Genomic DNA, 20,967 nt, shown 5'->3' with positions numbered 1-20,967 from the left:
TATTTTTGGCTGCATTGGTTCTTCGTTGCGGTGCACGGGCTTCTCATTGCGGTGGCTTCTCACGCTGCAGAGCACAGGCTCTAGGCACGTGGGCTTCAGTAGTTGCAGCACGTGGGCTTGGTAGTTGCAGTGCATGGGCTCAGTAGCTGTGGCTCGCGGGCTCTAGAGCACAGGCTCAGTAGTGGTGGCACACGGGCTTAGTTGCCGTGCAGCACGTTGAATCTTCCCAGACCAGGGCTCGAACTCGTGCTCCCTGCATCGGCAGGTGGATTCTTAACCACTGCGCCACCAGGGAAGTCCCCTTACACTCAGGTTTTAATCAGGATGTCAAAGGCCGGTCCATGGCAATCTTGTGAATTTAAAAAAAAAAAAAAAATCCTCATTTGTTCACTATTTGTTCTCTTTTTAAAAAAATGTTTTTTTTTTCTTTTTTTATCTTTTCTTCTTTTTCTCTTTCATAGTATAATTCTTTCTCTTTCAATCACTGGGAAATTTCATATAATCCCTATGTTTTGTTCACTTCCAAGGAAGGAGCTGAAAAACTCATTTAGATTGAAGAATAAATGGTAGTAAAGCGTATACTTTGACCTCTTACCGAGATTTTGCTTTATAAACGAAAATTTTAAACCAAGACTTAGGTAGAATCTCACATAGTCTCTCAAGCAACCTACCCCACTGATTACTAATGTCTGAAATCCTCATACTAAACCTAACATCCCAGAAATCACTTCAGCCGGTCCTGTTGAAAAGGCATGGCCAATCTCAGTGTGAAGCTCAAATATTTACACCAGAGCTGCCCAATAAAATAAAGTGTGGGCCACAAATGTGACCACTTATGTAATTTAAAATTTTCTAGTAGACACCTTAAAAAAGTTTAAAAATATTTAAAATGATAAAAAGACATCATCTTTTCAACGCACAATGTCTTATAGTCATTTTTTTTCACACTGCCTTTGAAATCTGATGACTTTTATGCTTACAGCTCATCTCTGTTTCAAACAGCCACATTTTCTTTTTTTTTTTTTTTTTAGTATTCATTTTTAATGAGTAAAGGATAAGATACTGATAGTACCATGTGATCATACAGAAGCATGGCATTATTTTATTTTTAAATTTATATACAGTAAAATTCACTCTTTTGATTATACAGTTCTACAAAATTTAACAAAAAGTAAAGACTCATATTAACTATCAGCAGAAAACAATAAGCACAATGCTTCCATGATATTAAAAAAAAAAATTCGCCAGCCCTGCACCTTTGTAGTCAGCTCCTCTCCTCACCCTTAATCCTTGACACCACTGATACTGTCTCTATTTAGTTTTGCTTTTCCCAGAATATCATTCAGGTTAATCATGTAGTGTAGCCTTTTAAAACTACACACTGTATGCAGTTGAGATTCATCCATGTCATTGCATTTCTCAATAGTCCATTCTTTTTCATTACTGAGTAATATTCCATTATGTGGTTATACCACATTTTTTTTTAGCATCTTTATTGGAGTATAATTGCTTTACATTGTTGTGTTACTTTCTGCTGTATAACAAAGTGAATCAGCTATACCTGTACATATATCTCCAAATCCCCTTCCTCTTACGTCTCCCTCCCACCCTCCTATCCCTCCCCTCTAGGTGGTAACAAAGCACCAAGCTGATGTCCCTGTGCTATGCACTGCTTCCCACTAGCTAGCTATTTTACATTTGGTAGTGTATATATGTCCATGCTACTCTCTCACTTTGTCCCAGCTTACCCTTCCCCCTCCCCGTGTCCTCAAGTCTATTCTCTACGTCTGCGTCTTTATTCCTGTCCTGCCCCTAGGTGCTTCAGAATGATTTTTATTTTTAGATTCCATATATATGTGTTAGCATACAGTATTTGTTTTTCTCTGACTTACTTCACTCTGTATGACAGTCTCTAGGTCCATCCACCTCACTACAAATAACTCAATTTTGTTTCCTTTTATGGCTGAGTAATGTTCCATTGTATATATGTGCCACGTCTTCTTTATCCATTCATCTGTCGATGGGCATTTAGGTTGCTTCCATGTCCTGGCTATTGTAAATAGAGCTGCAATGAACACTGCGGTACATGACTCTTTGAATTATGGTTTTCTCAGGATATATGCCCAGTAGTGGGATTGCTGTGTCATATGGTAGTTCTATTTTTAGTTTTTTAAGGAACCTCCATACTGTTCTCCATAGTGGCTGTATCAATTTACATTCCCACCAACAGTGCAAGAGGGTTCCCTTTTCTCCACACCCTCTCCAGCATTTATTGTTTGTAGATTTTTGATGATGGCCATTCTGACTGGTGTGATGTGATACCTCCTTGTAGTTTTGATTTGCATTTCTCTAATGAGTGATGTTGGGCATCTTTTCATGTGCCTCTTGGCCATCTGTATGTCTTCCTTGGTGAAATGTCTATTTAGGTCTTCTGCCCATTTTTTAAATTGGGTTGTTTGTTTTTCTGATATTGAGCTGCATGAGCTGCTTGTAAATTTTGGAGATTAATCCTTTGTCAGTTGCTTCGTTTGCAAATATTTTCTCCCATTCTGAGGGGTTTTTTCATCTTGTTTATGGTTTCCTTTGCTGTGCAAAAGCTTTTAAGTTTCATTAGGTCCCATTTGTTTATTTATGTTTATTTCCATTTCTCTAGGAGGTGGGTCAAAAAGGATCTTGCTGTGATTTATGTCATAGAGTGTTCTGTCTATGTTTTCCTCTAAGAGTTTTATAGTGTCTGGCCTTACATTTAGGTCTTTAATCCATTTTGAGTTTATTTTTGTGTATGGTGTTAGGGAGTGCTCTAATTTCATTCTTTTACGTGTAGATGTCCAGTTTTCCCAGCACCACTTGTTGAAGAGGCTGTCTTTTCTGCACTGTATATTCTTGCCTCCTTTATCAAAGATAAGGTGACCATAGTGCGTGGGTTTATCTCTGGGCTTTCTATCCTGTTTCACTGATCTATATTTCTGTTTTTGTGCCAGTACCATACTGTCTTGATTACTGTAACTTTGTAGTATAGTCTGAAGTCCAGGAGCCTGATTCCTCCAGCTCCATTTTTCTTTCTCAAGATTGCTTTAGCTATCCGGGGTTTAGACAGAATATTTACATAGATATTAAACTAGCTTTTAGTAGACACTGTGTGTTTTCACTATTATTATTGTTCTTGCTGGTTTTCTAGATTGCTCTTTTACTCTGCTTTTCTTTTTAGCAATTGTGTTGGTAATAACAACAGCGTTTTTTCCCCTGAGTTTGTCTGGTTGAAATAAAGTACAATACAAATTGGGGCTTCCTGATGTTTAATCCCGGCAGAAAAAAAAAGGGAAAATTTATAGGAATAGCACACTTTCCTACAGAACAGGAAGCTTTCCCCTCATTTGTCCTCAGAGTGAAAACATTGAGACCTCTCAGAGGCAAAGTCAGGGCAGAGTGGTGTCCAGAGGAGGTGGTCAGTGGGACAGCTGCCAGGGGCTCTGAGAGGCTCATCCTGAGCCATCGCTTGCCTCTTGCCTTCCTCTGCCCTCAGGCTTGTTCTAGAATCAGCAGGAAGGACCACCCGTAGCTTCTATTCATGGGTGATAGTTCTGCCCTCAGGAGCAAGAAAAATTCTCATAATGCCTCCCCTCCTGGCGTTGACACGTGCTCTCTGTTATGTCACAAAAGGATGACATCCGGTACTGAATCTGACCTTCCACGTATGGTCGGCTGGGATTCAGCTTTAGTCATGACCCCTCCTGTGATACAAGGCCTGAGGTGAATGAAACAAAAGGCAGCTCCCTCCCCCCATTTAGTCTTGGACTTGAACTTCAAAGTCAGCCTGAAGAGGTTTCCTCATGTATCACTGTTAAGCCATGTTTACCCCTCCTTATATTTTTGCATCTTTTTATCTCTTGGGACTTATGTACAGATTTTTCTAATCACGGCTTATATATATCATCAATGGCTGATATGTCTAAACTATTACAATTGTTTCTTATATCTACCAATTTAGAGTATCTTCAAACTTGATATTCTATTTTTCACCTTTCTTCCAATCACTGGTACAGATGCCAAATCCACTGATCAGGTTTAGAGGATGATACCTAGAAATTTTTCTGTAGTTCCGTACCAATCAATTAATCAGGACCTTTGGAGAAGATCAATCGCCAGTTTAGAAATAATGCTATAGATCTACCTACCTGCCTGTCTGATCAGTCAGTTGTTATTCCAAATAGTGATCTACGATGGCTTTAAATCAGGGATAGATGTATCTGTTGATGTGCAGTAATATGGAGAAGACTCAGAATTTCCTACGAGACTGAGTGGTGTATCCCTCATCCCCCACCACTATATCACCTAGTGACCCCAGTCCCCACTGATATGTCCTTTCCATACCTGTTCTCCTATAACTACAGTTAGAATATGTGGCCTTGAAAGATAAAGGCACACAAAGGCAGATATGGGAAGAAAAAGATTGGCCTTGCCTGGGTCCCAGAATAAGTGAAAACAAATTGCTGTGACTCTTAACCAAGCTTCAAGGCAGTATATTTGCAATCCAAGGGCTTTCCAGCAGCATCGGAAGAAACTGAGGGGTGGACAATGCTCCTTATGAATAAAATGCATTTTGGTGAAATAAAATTGTCCCTGGACTCCAAGTCAGGCACATTCCATGAGGGTTCACAGGCCCCAAGGGTCCCAGTGGCAGATAAAACTCAACACATGTGTCCTCCTCAGCATCATCTGTCTTTAAATCCCTGAAGATTACTCTTATTTTTTTAACTTCTTGCCCAAAAGGACAGAGTGAAGGATTACGGATTTTAAAATGTGTTTCAGATAGGAGTCATTCAGAGCCGCTTGTTGGAATATTACTAAAACCTCCTTAAGTGGCTCCCGTGATTCTCTTTCTGTTCCATCTTTCATGGGAGCTGTTTACAAATTATCTTTCTGATCTGCTAGTTTCTGGAGCATGGGGGTTGTCATAATTTCCTCACTTTGTGGTCCCAACTTCCCTGTGGCAAGTGTTCGGGGAATTCTGCCTTAATGAAACTGGCATTCTCACGGCCATGATTTGGGGAAAGCTAGAGAAGTTTGCTCGGCACGGCATCTAGCTTTCTGACAGCGCCGTACTAGTTTTATTTGCAGACGCATGTGGAATAGTTTCCACCAACCTTTTCACAGTACTGATAACAATTATTGATTATTAGAAACATATAGGAGACTATACAATACGATCCAGGAATAAACCCTAGAAATTAGAGAGAAAGAGAAAGTTTCAGAATCAACCCTACATACTATTGACTACAGACTCTGTTTTACCCGGCTACAAACAATCTGCCATGTCTGTTTTGAGGTCCCCTTATGTGTAAGTCACTAAATCAGGTAGTTGCATTTATGCAGTGTGAATACATTTTTTTTTCTTATACGATGGAGCCTTCTTACCTTGAAACTGAGCATTAAATCCTTTCCGTCGATGGTTACTGTCGGATGTGAAATGGAGTCGTAACCAATTCTTGCTACTGATAACAGGAGAAGGGAGGTTCATGCCCGTCAGCCTGGAAGAGAGAATGAAGAAAATCTGTCTTGTAAACCAGCAGCGCAAATGTCCCATCTCAAACCCGATTTTACAACTGAGCGCCGACAGTCTTTATGTAGAGTTGCCTAAAACAGATGCCATTTATTAGCTGCATTTCCACATTGAAGCACTTCAGGTAATTTCATCTTTGCCCACAAAGAAATGCAATATTCATCCTTGATGGAATAAAGGCTTTCACAAATATTGGACGTTTTGATTCTTCTTTATTAATGATGATTAAATGAGCAGATATTCTTTTGATCTCTTATTTCTTCTTATCAGGACCTCGATCATAGTGAATTACAAAAGGAAAAGATAGGCAAATGATACAAGTCTGCCCTTCACTATTTGAACACTTGGCAATTCGGTTTCACCTGAAGTCGACTCAGATAACTGATAACATCCAATGTTTCCAGGGCCCCATCTGCAGATTCACAACCTGGGCCTTTCCTACTCAAGTGAAGAAGAGGGATGTTTATGAGATTAGTGACAAGAACTGTCAAAGAGATTCAACATGGAATAAAATCATGTGTGAGTGAAGTAGTATATTAAACAAAATTAAATCTTTCAAAAGTAAGACAGGATCAATCTCTGGTTAAGCTGTTGAAAACATCCAGTCCACTTACAATGTGCGCTCTGGTTGTCAGAAAAAGCAAGTCATTTACTTCCTACCATTGAAAACTTTGTGTCATTACTAAGGAGTGCGTGCCTTCTCAGGCAGAGGAGCTCTTGATGGTTAGAGATGATGTGAGGCATTCCGTTCTGGACAGTGGTCTAAGTACCACTGGATTGGCTGCTTCAGACAGACGATTGTGTGTTGGCTCCACTTGCACTAGTTGAGGCACTATATCCCTGGGTTATCTTTTCTGAACCTCAGTTTTCCAGTCTGTAAACTGGACTTGAAAAGACCTAGATCAAGGTGTTTAAAGAGATGGTACAGATGCACGTGTAAATGCTCCTAAAGCTACTTACGTGGGGTTACACATTGTATAATTATTTTGCATCTCAGCTGTAAAACTATTCTCAAAATGATGCTTATTCATGCAGATGATATGTCAGGGATCCACAAATTGCCCTGAAGCTGAAACTGGTGGGGCCCTTTGCGGGCTGGCTGGCGATTTCCACAACTGGAAACCGTACTCTATGCCTGGAATTTGCTAGGCATGGGTGGGCTGTGTAGAGCATTTCCCTAGTTACTCCTACTTTTACCTGGAGGAAAAGCTGCATCCAGTGAAATATGTAGGCAAGCTTCCTGATGTCAGGGTGCTCAATTTCAACTCTCAGGTTTAAAAACGTGCAGTATCCATTCAAAGTGAAAAGCCAAACCTTGACTGGAACCAATTGCAACAGTGTTTGTGTCACTGTTTGAAATAATCTTCTGTAAGAGGAAATACACTACTCAGATCTTACTCTTTGCTTGGATTTATGTAGCACCGACTGGTGAAGCTGGACACGACTGATTCCAAAAAACATTTCATCATTCTAATATTTTTTTTGAAGGCTCCTTCTGCCACCTTTCTTTTCCTGGTGAGATTACGTTACAAATTCTATTAGAAAAAAGTCACATACCTCTTTGCCTAATAGTGACAATGGCCAAGAGAGAAGTAAATTCTGGATTCAGAAACCCACACTGATCCAGCTCACTTATATCTACTTACTAAAATTTTTATGACTGAAATCCACGTTTATTTTGCTGTTGCTTTAAAAATATTGTTTATCCTTAATTAGATTCTCTTGGAGTGTTTCTGATTCCAAAAACTAGGTGGAGTTACATTTTAGTTCCATATCAACATTAGCAATGCACATAAACAAATCCCCCTTTCACCGCCATATCTCCCAAATACTTACCTACCAAAACATGTCAGTTTTGTGTTAGTGGACAAACTTGAACAATAAAGAGCCAGATAGAAATAGTCTAGGGTTTATGAGTCACATCGTCTCTGTTGCCACTGTTCACCTCTGCCCTTGTAGCCCCAAAGCAGCCCTGTGTGATATGTTCCAACAACACTTTACTTACGGACACGACTTGCATTTCATGTAATTTTTCTGCATAACAAAATATTATTCTTTTTTGATGTTTTTTCAGCCACTGAACAATGTAACAACCATTCTTAGCTTATAGGCCAGATTTGACCTGTGGGCCATAGTCTGCTGATTCTTGCTTTATTATATATGAGGCAGTTTGTAAAATATTGAGTAAGGAAGATAACTAGACGATGTGTATCAAACTAGTGTATATATTCAAAAAATGCATAATTCCTGTGCAGATTTCTTTTATATAGAATCAAAGGTGAGGATTTAGTAACAATTATATAATTTATTTCCCGTGGTTAGAGCCAAGCCATGCAAATGAATCATACTCCAGAGTGAATTAACATGCATGGATTTCTTGACTGGGCTGTGTGAATGCAACAGATATTCACATCCTCTGTTTTGGGGGGAATATGGGGGCAGGTCATTGTTCCATGTAAGACCTATCCTTGGAACTGTGAGCTGTTCTCTCACCTTCCTTAGCGCAGGGGCTAACCTTAGAGATGCCATTTAACAGAACGATCATATTACAAAGTCAGTCATTCCTTCATTACAAGCAAATTTAAAGAAAGTTGACTAATATGGAAGCCAGCGGATGATAAGGCAGATTTACTAAAATCCTGGATGATTCAGATAAGGTTTAGAGGTAAAGAAATTCAACTGAATGCCTTTGTGGTAATGGCTCCCAAAGTGTCCACAGCCTAATTTCCACAGTCTGTGACTATGTCATCTTACATGGGAAAAGGGCACTTTGATGATATGATGAAGTTACAGATTACCCTGGATGATGGGGTGGCCCAATGTAATCAGAAAGATCCTTAAAAGTGGAAGGTGGAGACAGAATAAGACAGTCAGAGGGATAGCTGTGAAATCGAGTCAGAGTGAGGCTTGTGCAAACTCCACAGGTGGTCGCTGACCTTGATGATGGAGGAAAGGGTCATGGACCAAGGAAAGAGGGTGACCTCTAGAAGACAGAAAAGGCAAGTAAGTGCCTTCTCCCATGGAGCCTCCAGAAAGGACACAGCCCTGATGACACCTTGATTTCATTGCAGCAAAACCTGTATAAGATTTATAACCTGTAGAACCATAAGATAATAAATTTGTATTGGTTTCAGCCATCAGGTTTGTGTTAATTTGGTATGGCGGCAATGAAAAACTACTACAGCCTTTTAATATGTGTATCCTACTTTTCATTCAAAAACAGTCCTGAAAGAAAGTCCATATGGTAGAAAATGTCATCACTGTATACCTGTTAATAACCTTAGAGAACCAGTGCAGTTTAAACCCTGTCCGTAATTATCAACAATTGAACGTCTATCATTGTTGCAGTGAGATCTCCTACAAGTCCTCTACAATTCTTAGCTGTATTTCTTGTAAATCTGTTGGAATTGGTTTTCTAATAAATAAATAGTTTGGGAAGTGAGAGGTAAATTATGGGGCAATAGTGGACTTGACATGGTTAGTACAAGACAAAAAGCAGAACCATTTTCAAGAGAAAAGAGGGAATGATGGCATAACAAATATCTTTGTCTATTAGCTTACAATATACTGACAACTTTTTTATCCTAAGCATATAGAAACAAATGACCTGGTAAAATCAAGCAAATCAAAGATTTCTGGGCTTATAAAATAAAGGAGGATGGTGAGGAAAAAAAGAACACCTCAATGCAATCAGCTGGGAAAAAGTCTTTCTGAGGAATTGGTAGATGCATTTCATTTCTGGAGCCTCTCCAACTGGGTCAGGAAGCTCATCAAGCCCAACAATGTGGATACTGAGCAGTCCCTACAGATATGGCTAAAGGTGTCAGTAGTTCTCAACATTTGTTTCAATAATGCCAAATTAAGCGATTTAATCCATTGGCAAATTCATTTCTTTCAAAGGATTCAACAAGGTTTTGCTCCTGCCACAGGAACGGAATTGGGTCATTTGTAGAGACATGGATGGACCTAGAGACTGTCATACAGAGTGAAGTAAGTCAGAAAGAGAAAACAAATACCATATGCTAACACATATATATGGAACCTAGAAAAATGGTACAGATGAACCGGTTTGCAAGGCAGAAATAGAGACACAGATGTAGAGAACAAACGTAGGAATGCCAAGGGGGGAAAGCGGTGGCGGGGCTGGTGGTGTGATGAACTGGGAGATTGGGATTGACATGTACACACTAATATGTATAAAATGGATAATTGATAAGAACCTGCTGTATAAAAAATAAATAAATGAAATGAAATTTTAAAATAAATAAATGGGGCTTCCCTGGTGGCTCAGCGGTTGGGAGTCCGCCTGCCGATGCAGGGGACACGGGTTCGTGCCCCGGTCCGGGAAGATCCCACGTGCCGTGGAGCGGCTGGGCCCGTGAGCCATGGCCGCTGAGCCTGCGCGGCCGGAGCCTGTGCTCCGCAACGGGAGAGGCCACAACAGTGAGAGCCCCGCGTACCGCAAAAAAAATAAAATAAAATGAATGAATGAATGAATGAATGAATGAAGATCCCTCATGGGATCCTTAAAGTTAAGACGATCGTCTTTGAGCCAACATAGAACCGTCCAGGCTGTTCCATTTTCTCCAAATAGCTTTACCATAAATCCTGTGATTCTATTTTGAATGTATCCATAACGTCTTTTTCCACTTAACCTCCATCAGCTCCTCTTTCCTCCTTTGCGACATAAAGGGGCCCAGCACACTGTTCTTCCCAAACATCATGCCCTGTGTCTGTGACTCATCTGTTTACTTATGTAAATTGAAAGCTGTAGACTTGAGTCACCAAGATAGTGTTCTGAAATGCATTGGGAAAGGCTACAGTTGTCTCAGAGAGCTCTTTTTGAGCACTCCTCTGACATTAAGCCAGACTTCTTAAGTCTTTAGGAAATCATCACACAAATCTCTGGGGGTTCCTTGGTGGTTAAACCTCTTTAACGGCGATGACTAAGAAGCCGGAAAGCATTAATACCATCAACACGGACTGTAAATTACCCAGCCTCCCTAAGGAGACTAAGGAATTTAATAAATCTGTTACTTTGAAGAGACTCATTGCTTGTCAAGTTGGGGAGAAAGTCATCTGGAAGCTGTGCTAGTTCTGTGCTCTTGTGGACATTTAATCAGAGTGTGGTGCTTCACTTATCTCTGTTTTGTCAAAATTAACTAGAGTAATCTGATCAAATGAAGTTTTCCTGAAATGCCGTATTTCTAATTGGGTGTTATTCATGTTAATAGTGAAATCTGCTGTCTTGTGAATATATATACATATTTTACATTGAGTTTCTAATGCTGCCACCATAAGCCTTATTTGGGGCACTGAGGAAGATAACAACGGAAGTAAAAGGTAGTCCTTACCTTGGAAGAATAGAAAAAGCAATGAAAAAAAGAGCTATGTAAGTGCATGGACATACACAGATATATGTATACCAGATACACAAGCATGTACATATACACACACAGTAGTTACATATTTACATACAAATATTTCTGGAAAGTTATCCCAAAGGTTTTACACACACACATATACCCTCTTGGAAAAACAACTACGACTACAAAACAAAAACAAAAAAACACCCACCGCCTATTTAAAAGCAGACCACGGAAGACTTCTCCGTTAGAAGTTCTTCCTTTCATCAAATTGATACTTTCTAATAGACTTTTCTTTCACCCTCTTGGCATTCATGGTTAGCTCTCATGAAGATCTCATGAAGATCTTCTCTCTTGGACAACAATCTCTCTGTCTCTCTCTCTCTCTCTCTCTCTCTCTGCCTTTTTTTCCTCCAGGCACTTTTGAAGATTCTATCATTATATTGTTATTATACACCCATGGCTACACCCTTCTCTCTTGGTAATTTTATCCACCCTAGGACTTTAGCATCATCTTTCACATTCTCTGTGTGCCTCATACCTCCTATGCCTTTTGCAAAAATAATTTATAGGTCCTGGAGCCCCTGGTGCTCCCTCCAGGATGGGACACCCATCCTTCCAGGCTCACACTCTCCCGTTGCTTCCACTCTGGCATGAACTTGACTTCATTGTGCCCACACGTACAGCCATTGCTCCTTCCCCGCTCAGGGTCTTGACATGCACTGTTCTCTCGCATCTACCCCACCACCCACTTCCTCTCCATTTGCCTGGTAAGACTGGGCATCCTTTAGAGCTCAGATGGTATGTCACATTCTCAGGGAAGCCTGACCTGACCACGTAGGTGAAGCTGTTTCTCCCTCCTTCTGCCCTCTCCTCCCTCCCTAGTTTATCCTTTGCAGACATTTCAAATTAGTGACGACCTGGTCTCTTGTGTGGTTATTTACTGGATGTGCATCTTTCCTGTGACACATGAAGCTTGTGTTACCATCAGTGTCTCTCTAGCACCCGGTAAAGTGCTGGGCAGTTAGTAGAGGTTGAATATACATAGGATGGGAAAATGGAATAGGTAAGTTTAAACACTCCCAGGGGGCCTTACCCAGGTCCCATCTCACAAAGTGAAGGCTACTCTGTACAATCCTTCATGTTATGATGCCAGGCTGGGTGTTCGTGACGTAAGATGCCTTCATGGGGTGAATCAGATCTCTTTATAGCATTAGAGGTGAGCAGAGTGGGGGGATGGTGCTGGGAGAGAGCGATGGTGTCGTATCTGCCCGGGACCCAGGCCTCCACACAGACCCATGCACGACTCTGAGGGGGCTGGTCACGCAGAATAGATTTGAACGGACTCCCCCGGTTTCATGCCCCAGCAACCCTGACTGGACATCCAGTCTCCCCTTACTTTAATAAACCCTCAGGAAACCCACAGAGACACAGCTCAGCTGCCCCAGAAATGCCCTCAATACCCACCCCTGAGGCTGGCCTTTGGTAGATGTTTAGACCCTAGTTGCACCGGGTTCCGTGGATTTCTGGGAGCAGCAAGTTCTCAGATGGGTAACATCGGCCGCGCCAAAACAGGCGTGATTGCAGTGGATGCAAGGGAGGGATCAGCGTGTGTGCAGCACCCTCACCTCATAGCCATCTCCTCAACTTTGGGTTTGCACACAGCATCTGTCCAGTTGCTAAGTTGGCATTCAACCCTGCAGTGTTCATTCTTCTAACCCAGCACTGCCCAGGTTCTCGCCCAAACCCTATCACCTCTAATTGTGCTGTGGAAAAGGTCTCTTTAATTGTGCGTTGCTTTCCTGCCCCTCCCTACTCAAATCCACTCGGTGTAATCCTGACATGAACTGCCCTAAATACAACCCAATTCAACATTTATAAACAAACATCCTAGGCACCAAAGATACAGCTGTCGGCAAAATAAGATGCCCAGAATCTCTCAGAGAAGAGTGACCTCAGGGTATGACACGTAGGGTAAGCGTCGCCAGATGGGGAACACGGGTCACGATACACATCCACAATAGGGCTTCCAACTCTTCTTGGCAGAAGACCCTCCTGGAAATGCGACATCTGAGTTGTGACTTGCCAGGTGAGTTGCTGGACTGGGGACGACAATTCGAGAGCAACAATTTCCAAAGTGCAGATTTGTGGAGACACCCAGGCCAAATCACAACTCACAGGCACTTTCCTAAAAATACTCCAATGGCTCCAAATCACTCAGAGAAGAATCAACTTTCTTGGCGTGGGATTGAAGATGCTTCATGGTATGACTCTGCCCATGTCCTGCCTTCTCTCTCTTTGTGCCCTTTCTGGAATTGCTCCCTAAATCATCTTATACCTTCATGCTTCCCTGACTTTGAGCTGTCCTCTCCCATCCAGAGCCCTTTGGCTGACAGTTGCCTGTTTAAATTCTCAGATTTCAAAGCTTTTGTAAAAGATATCCCCTCCAAAAATCTTATCTCAGGTAGAATCAACTGTCCTGTGTCCATAATCTTTTAGCTCTTGACCCATATATGTCTATGGAAATTATAAGAGCCCATCTTGTACTTCTGATGTTCATATTGATGTCTGTGAGTCCCCTGAGGGTACACCTGGCACCTTGTTAATTGCCCTCATCCTGGTACTTTGCATACACGGGAGTCTCAATAAATCCATTTTGAGCGGTTTCTATGCTTTTGTTTTTGCTCCTGAAAGAGCAGCACGGCTTGAGACTATAAAAAGTTAAGATCATCAAGAGAAGGCCATTCTTATCTTTTCACGCACGGCGATTTCCTGCCAGTGTCGTGATCTGCCGAGTGTGAATGCCAAATGGATCAGCTCTGGCATCTTCTTTTTGTTCCATCTATGGCATCCAAGGGGTCCAGAGCAGTAATACAGGCCTCACTGAAGCCAGCGAGAACATCCATGTGTGTCAAGGAAGGAGCAGGTGGTGCGCGATGGACCCTATTAGAGACGGGGCAAAGGAGCCCAGCCCAGACAGGAGGGATTGAGAGCAGGCCATAGACACATCCAGGGCTTCAGCAAGTCAGGCATTAGGCATTAATCCAGAGGTCAAGCAGAGAGAACCATTTGGGAAAGAATGGGACAAATCCTGTCCTCTAAAGCTTAAGGACTAAATGTCAGGCAGTAGCTCGGAACGAAGCCCGGGAAATGGCCCAGACGGATGGTAATAGGATAGACGGTCAAGAGACAGTATTTCTCAGTGGAAAGTCCTTTGGGCCTCTCGTGCACCCCGGTGACCTAGGAAGGAGGTCAGCAGGGAATGTGGCTGCAGCCCAGGGGCATGCTTTTCCCTCGTGGCCTGAGGGGTGGTCACACCCACCAGAAACCTGCACAGTGGGGGGGACCCCGTTCACAGGTGACATGAGGTCACATCTGTACCAAATATCTCTGTTGCAGCAAACTGGTCTGGATCTGAGTCGGTGACTTGGGAAACAAAACCTCCAGTGTGTGTCTCTCATCCCCGGCTCCATCTAATATTCTGGCGGGTTCTTTTAGTGCCACCTGCAAAGACAGGCATCTGAGGTTTGCCAACAGGAAACGAGGTTCTTTGCCTCCTGTACCACCTGGACTTTCAAAAGAGCCAATAGTTGGCTGTAGGCATGGATGCACATCCATATGATTTGTTGATTATTAAAAAGACATTATCTACAAACAGATTTCTATAATAAATGCACATAGGCAGTACTCCAAGATTGTCAATAAAAAAAAAAAAAAAACCCGAAAAACAAAATGACATTTAATTACTGGATCACTCACCATTTTCTCTTTGATGTTATTTTTAGCAATATGTATTATTTAAGACACTACAAAAATATTTTTTCCCTTAATCTTGGGGTAAAATGTTATCCTAGCCCATTTCAAGGGTCTGAAATGTCTCTCTTTTTATTAGGAAACTTTTTTCCTCACTTGATATAATGACATTTCCTTATGCCACTAGCTGGTAAGATCCACCCCCTCCCCGATGCTGCTACATTCTTGGTGGCAGGAGGGTAGGAGATGAGCTGTCCCTAATTGCACGGGACCCAGGGTACAGTTCTGATATGCGAGATCATCAGAGTCGGGGGCACATCTGACAGAGGCACACCTGTGTCGCCGTCCGGCTGCTGCAAACCTGGTTACTCTTCACACAGGGACACACAGCCCTTGGGTTCGGTCTATGGCTGCTCCTTCCCAGGTGGTCTGATCTGTGCTTGTCACCTTCATCTCACAAGTGCTATCATAGCAAGTGAGCTCCCTCCACCCACGGCTCTGTATTGAGGCCCAGGGGCAGCTGGAGCCTCACGGAGGCTACCCCATGCTTTCTCCCTCACCTGCAGACTCTGGGAACCTATAGTCATTATGAACACAGACTCTGGAGCCACCCTTGCCTGCACTCATGCCCCTCCCGGCTGGGTGACCTCAGGGATTGACTCACCTGAACCTCCAGCCTCCTCTGTGTGAAGAATCACGCACATACACTGCGGACTGGACACTCCTGGTCGCCTCGCAAGAACCCTTTCCTACTTTCCCATCCTAAAATAATTCAGTTTTGTTCTGAAACCCACTTCTACCCTAGCAGCAATGAGATTCATGGAAAGACGATTGCTTGCTGAACTTATACGTGGATACCTATCTATCTATCTATACATATATACTCACAAAACACACTCATATGTATGCAAGTTAAATATGTGATATATGACATATACTGGGATATTGATGTATTATGTAATATATATGCAGGTCTCTGTCTACCTATATATCATCATAAAAAGTTTCCAAACATGTCAACTATTTTCTATTTCACATTGATGAGACCAATACTGCCTCAATTTTTCAAATGTATTTTTGACCTTCCACATGCCAAGCCTTGTGCAATGTGCCAGGAATACGAAGTGGAATAAGTCCTTGTCTCTGACTTCACATGGTTTACAGTCAATCTAACTGAGGGTGTTATGGGCTGATTTGTGGCCCCCAAATCCATGTGTTGAAGTTCTAAGCACAAGTACCTCAGGATGTGAGTGTGACCCACATGACGGGTGTTCTTATAAGAAGAGATTAGGACACAGACACGCACAGAAGGAGGACCACGCAAAGAAACAGGGAGAAGACGGATGTCTACATGCCAAGCAGAGAGGCCTGGAACACATCCTGCCCTCATGGCTGTCAGAAGAAAGCAAACCTGTTGACACCTTGATTGCAGACGTCCAGCCTCCAGAATTGTGAGACAATCAATGTCCATTGTTTAAGCCCTGCAGGGTGTGGAACTGTCCTCTGGTAGCTCTAAACTAAAACAAGGAGTCCCATAAGTAAGCTGATGACTGTGCTGCAGGAGGAGGGCTGTGTGACATTGCCCCAGCAAGCCTGCTTGCTCAGGAGGTGGGAACTCATCAGACTGTAGGGTCACGACATCAGGGAGGGCGTCCTGCAGGTGGCAGTGCATAAACACTCAGGATAAAGAAATAAACAGAGAAGAAGGGGAGACTCAGTGTGAACCTGGGGGATACAGATGTCTAAAGGCAAGTCAAAAAAAGTGTCCTCCAAGGTGATGGAGAGGGACTGAGCATCAAGAGAGGAAAACTGACAGCCCAGAAGTTAAGGGAAAAGGAATATTCAGGAAGGATGATTGCTAGTTTCTCGAACCTCAAAGGGCCAATTCTGACCCGGCAGAGACGTGCTTTGGTGTTCAATGACCCAGTGAAAACCAGTGATTGAAGAGGCCAGCTTGGTTTAACACCCACTCAATGGATACTCTGACCACATGGTAGCCAATTCTACTAAACAGGACTGGGGAGTCCACGGCATCCAAACGTTAAGGAGAAACATGCTCTCAGGTCAATGTATGTTTATTTCTCTCAATGATTATATATTGTATTTAGGAAATACAGTTCCAGCCCATTCTTCCTGAAAGTTTCAGTTGTGAAATAAGCAAGAACATACAACAGCATGAGGGAAGATATATGAGAGTCCAAATGGCTCAGAACACATGGAAGCCTGCCACCAAGTACATGAGTGTCACAGAGGCAGGAATTGGCCGTGGGGGACCCTCACTTGTTCCAGGAATCAGAATTTGTGGGTGTCCCTGCCCACTTCCAGCCTTTCCTGCAGAGATACATCACTGTTCACACGTAAACCCTGTCAGCACGTCACAGATTACTGGCACACTCAGAAATGGTAAGGCTTGTCCTAAGCTTTGTCCATAGCTTCATTTAATAAAGAATTCTCTTGAGGGCTTCCCTGGTGGCGCAGTGGTTGAGAGTCCGCCTGCCGATGCAGGGGACACGGGTTCGTACCCCGGTCCGAGAAGATCCCACATGCCACAGAGCGGCTGGGCCCGTAAGCCATGGCCGCTGAGCCTGCATGTCCGGAGCCTGTGCTCCGCAGTGGGAGAGGCCACAACAGTGAGAGGCCCGCGTACCGCAAAAAAACAAAAGAAAAGAAAAAAAAGGGGAGGTTTGTACCTTTGCCCAACATCTTCTCATTTCCCTAACCTCAGCCCCTGGTAACCACCATCTACTCTGTTTCTATGAGTTCGACTTGTTTAGATTATAAGTGAGATCAAAGGTATTCATCTGTATCTGGCTTGTTTTTCTTAGCATACTGTCCTCTATTTTGGTCCATCCACCTCAAGGTCAGAGAGATGGGCAGTGGCCATTCATCCATCTGGGTTTCTTGTTTTGTTGTGTTTTTTACTTGGAATAGATATAATTTTCCCCATTTTACAGATAGAGAACTAAGCCGTACAGGCATGGAGTAAGTTTTCAGATTCAGCCTACAGCACAGGAGAGGTATATTCACTTAATTAATGTTGAATCTTGAACTTACTGCCTTTTAGATTTTGAAAACGCACATCACTGCAAGTCTGCAGGACTATGGCGGCTGGTGAAAGCCAAATCACATCCTAGTTTACAACCCCTTTGCCTCCTGAGCTGACCTCCTCTCAGCTTGTGAATCCTGGCCACTTCCTGAACAGATGCAGAAGTTCAGGTCAAATCGAAAACAGGTGAGCCTCTTGGTGAGCCCGGGAGGACTTCGAGGCAGCCTCCTGTGCAGTGGAGCTGCAGACGCTGCTCTGCCCTTGAATTAAGTCAGGGCTGTTGACCTTCGTCTCTCCTGCACGTCGGATGGTCGATGGTCCTTTTGTCCGGTAGGGCTGAATATCTTGTTTAAGCCATTTAGCTATCAAAGCCTATTGAGGAACATGAGCCTGGGCCAGGCTGCTCGGCAGAAGGAATTCCACAAGGGAATTCCACGGGGTTGCAAACGGCAGGATTGCTTCGTTTTATGGCTTCTAGGGCTGAATAATATTCCATTGTGTGTATGTATGTGTATGTGTATATATAGATCAGATTATCCAAGGAGAGACTGCTTAGTAATTACTGCTTTTCAAGAATATGATACGTGTTGATAGAGGATAAACAGACCAGGTAAATGAAGCCAGGTGGCTTCCTAGACAACTGCTCGCTTATGATTTTCCTTATTCATAACTACATAGTTAAATAGATTAAAAAACAAAGAATACTTATATTTTTCCTCTTGCCACTTTTCTATGAACTTTTAATATCTACAGAAATGCTAGTGAGACAAATCACTTGAATGCAATTATTCTAATCAATTGGAATCTTCACCTGTGATCCTTCCCTGGCAGTAACAAATTATAGCCCCAAACTGGTCTTTACAACAACCTTAAGAAGAATTGAAAGTTTGTTAAAAAACATTTGTTCCAAATTGGTTAAAAATATCCACTAAATATTATATTTAAAAGCATTCACTGGCACAAAAGAATATTACAGAGAGATGCAGCTCAACAGAACCTCCTGGATTATTTCTTCTTCCATGATTAATGCGTAAATAGTAAATAAGGAAAAAAAGATGAGGGAAATTAAAATTAGTCACAAAATGCATCTGATATTCTAAATACTTTCCCATATAGATATGTGTAGGTAGGTATTAGAAATGGTGTCCCTATTTACATACCATTTAAGAAACTCATTTTTTCTCTTTAAGAGAAGATTATAATTCTTTCTACATCAGTACATATAATTTGTGAATTTTGTACTATCCCATCAAATCAATATGCCATTACTTGTTAAACCAATGCCCTCGTGTAGCTAAGTGATCGTACTTCTGATATCTTGATAAATTTCATAATAAACCACATTATAATGAGTACTTTTAAAATCAGTGCATTTGTTGCCTTAGGATCAATTCCTACAAGTAAAATTTATGGGTCAAAAGGGATGCACTTCTTCAAGACTTTTTTAAAAAGCATATTGAAAAATTGCTCTTTTAAAAAAAATAAGGTTTGGGAAGAAGCCTTTCAAAGCTACTCCATGAATTTATCCTGTGACGCTCCTTTATTTTAGAGCCAGTTCAATTGCTACCTTTTCGCTGAGCCCTGAGCACACGTGTTTCTGATTTCGTTGTTCTGCGTTCTTTCTCCTGTCAGAGTCCTTAGGTCGTCTGTTCCTGCCATGAGATTAATAACTACCTGAGGCCGTGGCATATGCTTTACTAGTTTTGAGTCCCCTCTGTCTGCGTTTGTCTTTTCCTTGATACAAGGGAAACGCTTGGAAGCATAAGAAGCTCCTAACACACTTAGAACAGAACTGTTTTGAATGTCTTTCCCTCTTATTACCGACTGAGCACCCCTAAGCCCTTATCATCCGTGTTTCATAAATAAAATTGTAACTTACATCCCTATAACTGTGATACCTACCGTGGTATAACTCATTGTTTTAGTCTCAAAAATATTTTAGGACTAAATTCATTGTTTTCAGATTGCCAAGTGAATTTCCCATGTCTGCCAGGAGGTACACAGAAATTTCACCTGTGGTTGTTAACTTGGTCAGTGTGTGTGCATTTTACATGTGTCTGTGTGGACACTGGATGGCTAGGATATTGAATTCTTAGGATCTTGAGAGATTGTCTCCAAACTGTGAAAACAAGAAAAAAAAAACAACCAACACGTGTTGATGATGAGTTGGTACAGTTGGAGAAAGAGAAAATGCCCAACTGTTTCAGGGCCAGCTTCTTCCAGGTTTGAAAGTCAATCGTGTTTGGATCCCTTGAGCACCTCTGGTCTTTGAATCAGGGTCCCGGCCTCCCCTCCCCTCCCCAGCTTCAAACTGTCCTTCCTCTGTGGCTACACACACGGATCCTAGACAAGAGGAACACGTTGAAAGCCAGGGGGCTTTGCTGCAGGCTCTACTCCGGCAGCTTGAAAAGGAGAATTTTCATAAAAAGGGCTCTGCACAGAGCCAAGTTTTTTCTCACAAAGCGTAGATTTTTTCCTGTGAGGCTGGGAGATGCAAGCAGGGCCAGGCCGGTTCACAGACTTCCCCAGACTCAACAGGTCTGAGCGTTTACACTTCTGCTCACGTGTGTGATTGAGCAACAGCAATGGGGCAGAAACACAGCCCCGCAGCCCGGGGAGGGAGAGGGGGAGGGGCGGGCCTCAGACCTGGGCCACCTCTAACCTCCCCACCCCCATACCCAGAGGACTCAGCAAGGATGGGGGTGAGCGGAGGGGCCCCTAAGGACCCCAGGTGAAAGACAAGCTGCTCACTGGCTCCAGTGGCATCCAGCAAGTGATTAAAATGACAGCCTGGCCGGCTTTTTCCCTTTGAGGAAATACTCTGCTAAGGAACCCTTTGCTCTGAGTAAAGGGATTAGTTCAGTATATCCTCACGTGGCCTCACCCTGCCCTTGTTTGCTGACTTCTGAAGCTGCCACCACCCTGATCTGACCCAGATATGAATAGGATAAAAATAGCCAGGAGGCAAATCAACAGGCCGTGTGATATCTCCTGGCATTGGGTGATTACAGACAGCACTTATCCAGTGCCAGGCTGCTGAGAATCTGTTCCCTCGTTTCATGGACTTGAAGAGGAGTGGCTGACGCCTGCACCGACTCCTTCCTTCTTCTCTCTGTCTAGGCAGCTGCTATCAGGATGCTCTTCTGCAAGTGCTTTAGCTGTAAATGAACGTTTCCTTTTCCGTTTGCATCCTTAGAAAGGAGAACATACAAACTATAATTCATTCAGCAGTAACAGATGAA

At 42.7% G+C, this 20,967-nt stretch overlaps 1 protein-coding gene across 2 annotated transcripts in view; it reads right to left on the bottom strand.

The window, feature by feature from the left end:
- CSMD1 (CUB and Sushi multiple domains 1) overlaps window positions 1–20,967 on the bottom strand; it is a 1,753,128-nt gene that overhangs the window by 610,218 nt on the left and 1,121,943 nt on the right. For both annotated transcript variants that reach the window (XM_060291350.1, XM_060291351.1), the window contains exon 6: window positions 5,416–5,528. In XM_060291350.1, coding sequence (XP_060147333.1) covers window positions 5,416–5,528 — 113 coding nt within the window. The remainder of the gene's footprint in view (window positions 1–5,415; window positions 5,529–20,967) is intronic.

This window comes from Globicephala melas, chromosome 21, assembly GCF_963455315.2.
Source record: "Globicephala melas chromosome 21, mGloMel1.2, whole genome shotgun sequence".
Classification (NCBI taxonomy): domain Eukaryota; kingdom Metazoa; phylum Chordata; class Mammalia; order Artiodactyla; family Delphinidae; genus Globicephala; species Globicephala melas.
Note: the sequence above shows the minus strand (reverse complement) of the source record. Positions and strands in the feature narration are given on the sequence as shown.